This window comes from Pundamilia nyererei, unplaced genomic scaffold (assembly GCF_000239375.1).
Source record: "Pundamilia nyererei isolate P.nyererei 1_Seehausen unplaced genomic scaffold, PunNye1.0 scaffold00075, whole genome shotgun sequence".
NCBI lineage: Eukaryota > Metazoa > Chordata > Actinopteri > Cichliformes > Cichlidae > Pundamilia > Pundamilia nyererei.
In genome coordinates this window covers 269791-276711 of record NW_005187476.1, presented here as the reverse complement: position 1 = coordinate 276711, position 6921 = coordinate 269791, and the positions used below count along the sequence as shown (strand labels likewise).

Here is a 6921-nt window from a genome sequence, read left to right as displayed (position 1 = left end):
ACTTTGATATTAGATAAAATGAATATTGATAAAGTTTACCTTTATGTACAGAATCTGAATATCGCAAAATATTTTAAAAAAATTGCAATAATATCGTATCGTGCGTTAAGTATTGTGATAATATCATATCGTGGGGTGTATGGTGATTCCCACCTCTACTGCAAAGCTGTACTGTTATTTTTATTTTTTTTTGCAGTTTCTTTGATCTCTGTTGATGACATTTGGTTGATTAAGATACATGTTGCATCTTGTGATTGGGGAAAATTATTTGGCTATATATTTTTAAGCGTCAGGCGCTGCAGATTAATGCTGAAGGCAAAATAAAATTTAATGGTTGCTCACTGAATTTTAAAGGTGGCGATCAGTGCATGAATGTAGTGTTTTTATTTTTACATTTATTAGATAGTGACTTTGCAGGATGGAAAGTGAGAAGTTGACATGTAGCCATGAATCCAGGTTGGGATCAAACCCTTAATGCTTTGGTAAGTTGTAGCCTTGGTATACGGGACAAATTGAGGGAGTGACATAAGTGTTGTGGGGCCAAATAGAAAACTGGCAGAATGAGTGGTGGAATATGAAATAAATACTGTGAGAATATTTATAATGAAGACTTCTGTATAGGTCTGTTTTGAAAAATAGTATTATTTTTTAATATCAAGTAATTAAAAGTTGATATTTGTGTTCTGTGAAGAGGATCTTAAATCAGTGAGCTGGTAAAATGAACCCTGTGCAGATCTGATTTGGTGTCTTGGTTTTTGTTTTGTCAGCTGTAAATTTCGCAAGAAGTTAAAGTTGAAATGTGACTTCTTCTGTGATTCAAAGCCATTTGGCTGTTTGATAAACGGCTGGTTGGTTGTGTAACAGAAGGACCTTGGTGAGTGTGATAATGATTCAGACTGGTCTAAACGGGTGCTTTTCTGTTGCATAACTAGTTGACACCTCTGTGTCCTTTCATGCATGCACACAAACATTTCACTTAATGAGCTGAAGGAGCGCCAACAATGCACATGTCCTCTGTCTCCTATCGTTAGTCCTTTTAAAGTTTCTTGAGTACCTTTTCCACACAGGCATGAGCTTCACGCTGGTTTGCTCCTGCAAAATGACACAGCCCAGTGAAGTGTGGTCTAAAGTAAGCAAGAGGTGGCAGAAAAAAAACACAAGTTGACAGCAGTGAAGCAGCAGCAACACCATCTCAAACTCAGTGTTCTGCTTTTATTTTGTTTGTGAATTGTATCTCCTGCTTTTGTTTTCTTATTGTGACTGCGCCTTATTCAAAAAACAAGAGATTTGGTACTATATATGTCATGTTTCATACACTTACTGCTATCAGCAGCTTGTTTGAAGTTCACACTCAGAAGTGTAAAAGCCTCCTTGTTTGCTCACAAATTGCACTTGCTTTTGTGCCTTCTGTGATTCACTGTGTTAAGACCATTTTTCACAAGACTTCTATAAGCGTTGCACTTCGTGCATACTTTTTTTTGTTTAGCTGAAATTATTATTGTTCGATAATATGAAATGTGAAAACTTCTCTTAGGCGTTTGGCTTCTTGCAAAACAAAAACGTCTTTGTCTGAGTCAGTACGGTTTTTGGATGCTTGTCTTTGGTCTGCCAGCTGGTTAGTCACTTGTCAGCTGATTCAGATCCTTATTTTTGGTCTGGTATTTTCAAATGTGAACGTGGTCTTTCTTAAGCTTGTGTCCTCTTCAAAACAGCACGTGAAAATCTACTAACACGTGTAGTTATTAGAGTCTCTCCCCGCTGGGCTCACTGTTACCTAAAATAGTCTCTTCAGTTTTCGTGGATTCATTTTGCTTTTCTGGCAGTTCACTTGTTGATGTTAGTTCTCCATCAACAGCTTTGGCACCTGATAGCCACCAGTCTGCCATTAATATTGGAAGGTTTCCCAGGACAAAGCATCTTCTCTCTAAAAGAACATTCGTAACATGGCTTAGGTTTGCAAAGTTGCATCTGAACGAACCACGGGACCTCAGGAACAGTTATATCGTCACACACACCTCATACCAACAGTCATGTTTGGTGGTGAAGAGGTGGTGATTTGGACTGGCTCTGCAACCAGAGGACTTGAGCATTTTGCTAAAATTGAGTCAACCATGAATTCCTCTGTATACCAATATATTCTAGAGTGAAATGTAATCTCACTGACAGCTACAGCTTGGATGAAATTAGTTCATGCCACAGCATAGCACAGATCACAAGCAGTGCATTAAATCTTTAACAAAATGACTGAAAAAGAAAAGAATCAGAGTCAAAGTCCAGACTTCAACTTGATTAAATTGCTGTGGCAGGATGTTAAGAGAGCTTAGCATAAATGAATATCCAAAAACCTCAATGAACTGAAGCAGAGCTATGAAGTAGAGTGGGTAAAAGTTTCATCTGCAGGAATGCGAGGGACTGATAGTCATTACAGAAAACAGTTATTTCAAGTTATTGCTGTTAAAGGTGGCTCTAAAAGCTGCTGAACCATTGGAGTTCTTAGTTGCTTGCTTTTGCAATTTGGCTTAGTTTTCATTAAATAATGGCATCCCATAATAAGTCATCTGAGGTTGTATTTAAATAATCTTGCTGAGGACCAAATGATTTTCTGAAATCAGATGATTGCAGAATAATATCCATCCTTTTTTCTTCACTCGTCCACTGTTCACTGATTTGTTTTCAGTTAAAATGATAAATACTATCGTGTGTGATTTTCCAGTTTTCTTTTTTCCTTTTTATAACACGTTTCTGTGTCTGAGAGGAGAGCGGAAAGACTGCACAATATACATAGAGAAACACTCAAACTGCAGATTTATGAAATAAAAGAAAGACTTCCTGCACTTTTAAATGAGTATGAAGTTGCTGTGGAGAATGTGGACTTTGAAGTGTGGACTCAAGGTCACCTACTTTGTTGAAAAAGGAAGTTGATCTTAATCGCTTGTGCCCTTGTGAGCTCTGCAGAGTTTCTTTTACATTTCTCCAGTGTTCCTCTCCCTTTCAGAGCGCTTGAATGAAACATGGCGTCTTTACTTCTTAGTTACATGGAGTTCAGTTCATCTTCGATAATTATTACTAAAAGTCTAAACCTGACTGCAGTGTAAGACACATTGTCCTTGAACAGTTTGGTTCTCATCCTGTTTACTAGTTGTTGATCATAAGAATATCTCTAATTAAAATGAACACAAGTAAGCTTCTGTTTAAGTATGTAAGCCTTGAGGGGACTGATTTTGAGAGTTGGTGCTATGTAAATAAAAACTGAATTTCATTTAATTTTCTTGATTCAATGCACTTGTGCACTAAAGCCATACCATGCAGTAGGTGCATCTACTAAAAATCTCGGATCAGTCCCAAAATCGGTGATATGCTTGTGAAAACGATAACACGAAAGATGTCATATGTTATGTTCAATTTGATAACATTTACTCAGGGGTTGCACTGGCAGCTGCCTGTATTTTTGGATAAGTGGATTCGTCAGTCCTTCTGTAAACCTTCAGTCTATTGTATCATCATCATCATCATCATCATTATTATTATTATTATTATTATTATTATTATTATTAGGAATCCAAATTAACTTCCAACAAGGAGGTTAAGGTTTTGGTGGTGCTTGCATGTGTGTGTCTGTCATTCTGTTTTTAAAAGCTTGAAAAGTTTTGAATGAATAAAACTTCGATAGAACTTTGTAGGGGTGTAAAGTGAGGTCATGTTAATAAACAATAGAAATTTGTCTCAATCCCATCAAGGTCATCATAATGATTTATTGGCTAATATATTGCTCTCCTTTAAGGTAAGTAGAGCCAAAGGTCAAAGTGAAAATAATGCTACATGTAGCTATTTAAATGACAATGGGTTACAGGAGTGTAGTTGATTCATTTTCTTATAGCTTTGTTATGTACATTACCGTAACAGGTTATAACTGTTTAAATAAATAACTGCCACACATGAGCTACATCCACTTTAAGGGAAAATAATAAAAATAAAAACTTAAAATGAAGTAATTGTATATTAAAATGGGGTTCGACAGGGCAAATAGGAAAAGCCTGCACTTTGCACTTGTTTTTACTGCACTACAAACATAAGTACTTGAAGTATGTTAAAAAAACAAATAAAATAAACTTCTGTTGCCTTAAAAGCAAATACTGCACAGAGATGACGCTGCCTTGGCGAAGGTTTGTGCTCTCTGAGTGCTTCTTGTTTGTTTTGTTTTCTTGGTTTATGTTTCACATAGAAAATAATTTCCAATCTTAGCCACTCTCACTGATGGAATAAAGCAGAGTGGTGAACTTCATCCTTCCTGAAACATCAGTCAACAGATCTCAAAAGGTTATTTATAGACCACGGTCCCACAACGATGCAACTCGAAGTGCTTCACAGAAAGATGCATCAATACAACTTGTTTTGGACATTACAGGTGCACATTATCCCCCCACATTCCTGCACAGTTTAAAGCTAGACTGAAAATGTTCTGCAAGATTATTCTCAAGTCCAACCTGCACATCAGCTGCCATACCTTTTAGTCTGCTCCGTCGCCTGATATGGAGAGAATTTAAAGAAGTGTCCTGTGCTGGGACACACTGTAAAAATTGATGCAGTCATATATATATATTTATCTATATATATATATATATATTTCAGAACAGACCAATAAGTGCTTCATACACCAAAAGCAGAATTTTTTTTTACTTCCCAGCTAAGCAAAACAGCGAATAACCAAAATGTGGTTGTTTATTTGTTCAAAACCAAGGGCCTGTGAGTGCTGCTGAATCAAAGAAAAAGAAAACAAAGAAAGTTAGACTGACGCAGGACTACTGAACTGCAAAGGAAAGAAAAAAATAAATGCAGCACATCTCCCTGCCCGAAACAAAACGCAGAGCAGCAGTGTCCTTGTTCCCAATGTGACTAAGGCATCAATCATTGTGACATCTTTTCTTCCCTCCTCTTTCAGGCCCGTTACAAGCAGAGCCTGGACCCCACGGTGGATGAAGTGAAGAAACTGTGCACGTCACTCAGACGCAATGCCAAGGAAGAACGAGTCCTCTTCCACTACAACGGCCACGGCGTGCCACGACCTACTGTCAATGGAGAGATCTGGGTTTTTAATAAGGTACCACACATGCACAGACGATATCGGGCCTTCACAGATTTTTCTAATCAGACCTACACTGTCACGTTCACAAGCCATGATGGTGTTAGCTGTTTACTGCTGTCATTTCCAAGGACGACTTGATTATTTGTCGCAGGCTGTGCTTACACGTGCACTAAACCAAAGCCAAGTAAAATAAACATGTTTTCACATGCTTTCATTGGAGTTAATGCTGTTTAGTCTCCAGCAGAGCTCATAATCCCTGCATTACTTTATTCACAAATAACCAGACAGGCCATTTGCATCTTCAACTATAGTTCATTTTTGGACCTAATAAGATGTATGAGGAACTGTGAAAATCAAAAGGCTATACGTGATTTAATTTTGGGTGATCTCCCATTCAAGATCATCCTCTTATGTACCCGTGGAGTGTCCTCAGCATTTCTATATCAGTCTTTAAACGTCCCGTTATGTCATTTCATGCTTGTGCTTTGGCAATAGGTGCTGGAGATCGTTCATTTAGAAACACCGATGTTTATTTTCAGGAATTAGACAAAGGCGCACAGAGCAACATCTGGCAGTTGGTCCAGATGATGAGTGACGATTGTGTTTGTTTTTCCAGTGCAAAGTGGCTCTCTGTCACGCACCACAGGTACAGGAAAAATGTACTTTGATGTAGTCCAGTCATTTGTCGTAAATGAAGGAGTCCAAATATCTCACAGGTCATTGTAGTGCAATTAAAAGTTTCTGCATAAAGACAGAAACCGTGAATTTGTATCTAAAGGTATAAGTAGATGCTGCATGCATCTTAGTAGCTAATATACTTGTTTTGGATCAGTCAGTATGGTACTGCTGGCAGTCAGCCTGTGTAACTGAAGCACTTTGGAGTAGTAACTCCTGAAGTGTTCACCTAGAAGCTTAAAGTGGACCGAGGCTCCTGTGGCTAAAATGCAGGTTAAAAAAAAAGATGTTTTCAGTTTCTTGGAACATTCTTGCAGTCAGAAAATAACTTGACAACCAGACATTAAATCAAATCTCACCTGGTTGCTGTGATCTCAGCATCGCACTGATGCGGACAGACTCGCTGACTTTGGGGAATCAGATATAAAATCTGGAGTTGTTCATCATCTTGTCCTGTAAGTAAGCACCCACTTACAATGATGCACCGCTGCTGTCGAGCGCTAGCGTTTGGCTCCACGTCCTCAGTGTACCCTCGGGCCTAATGTCCTCTCCCTCTTTTCTTTCGCATTTTATTCGGTATTCCTTATCCTATAAAATGAAGCTGCAGTGTCGCTGGCTGCTGTAACAGGACATCAGTGGGGGATTTGATGTGGACACGGGCATCACAGAAGGTGCGAAGAACCAAATTTTCCAATAAGTGTAGGGGAGAGCACCTTTATTGCACCATGGGTATTAGATTTATATTCCTCGGTCTATGTTCCCATCGTCCCCATTTTTCCTCTGCCTCACTCCGGTTTTCTCTTTTTCTCGCTCGTCTGCTCGCACTCTTCATCAAACAGATGACTGCTTAATAATTAAACACAAATCTATAAAAGTGAGTTATCAGCAATAACATGATGCACCTCTCTCTCCAATTCCTCACTCTGACGTTATCCCCTCCTGCCTTCTCTTTCTCAGAACTACACCCAGTACATCCCGCTGTCCATCTACGACCTGCAGACGTGGATGGGGAGCCCGTCCATTTTTGTGTACGACTGCTCCAACGCGGGAATCATCGTCAAGTCGTTCAAACAGTTTGCCCTGCAGAGAGAGCAGGAGCTGGAGGTGAGGCAAAAACGCACAGCGTCAACGAGTTGGTAGCAGGGTGGTAATTGGGGGGAAAA

General features: G+C 39.0%; 1 protein-coding gene across 4 annotated transcripts in view; it reads left to right on the top strand.

The window, feature by feature from the left end:
• Positions 1 to 6921, top strand: part of rptor (regulatory associated protein of MTOR, complex 1) — a 185665-nt gene that overhangs the window by 64330 nt on the left and 114414 nt on the right. For all 4 annotated transcript variants that reach the window (XM_005737332.2, XM_005737331.2, XM_013911928.1 and 1 more), the window contains exons 5-6: positions 4940 to 5098; positions 6716 to 6862. In XM_005737332.2, the coding sequence (XP_005737389.1) occupies positions 4940 to 5098; positions 6716 to 6862 (306 nt within the window). The remainder of the gene's footprint in view (positions 1 to 4939; positions 5099 to 6715; positions 6863 to 6921) is intronic.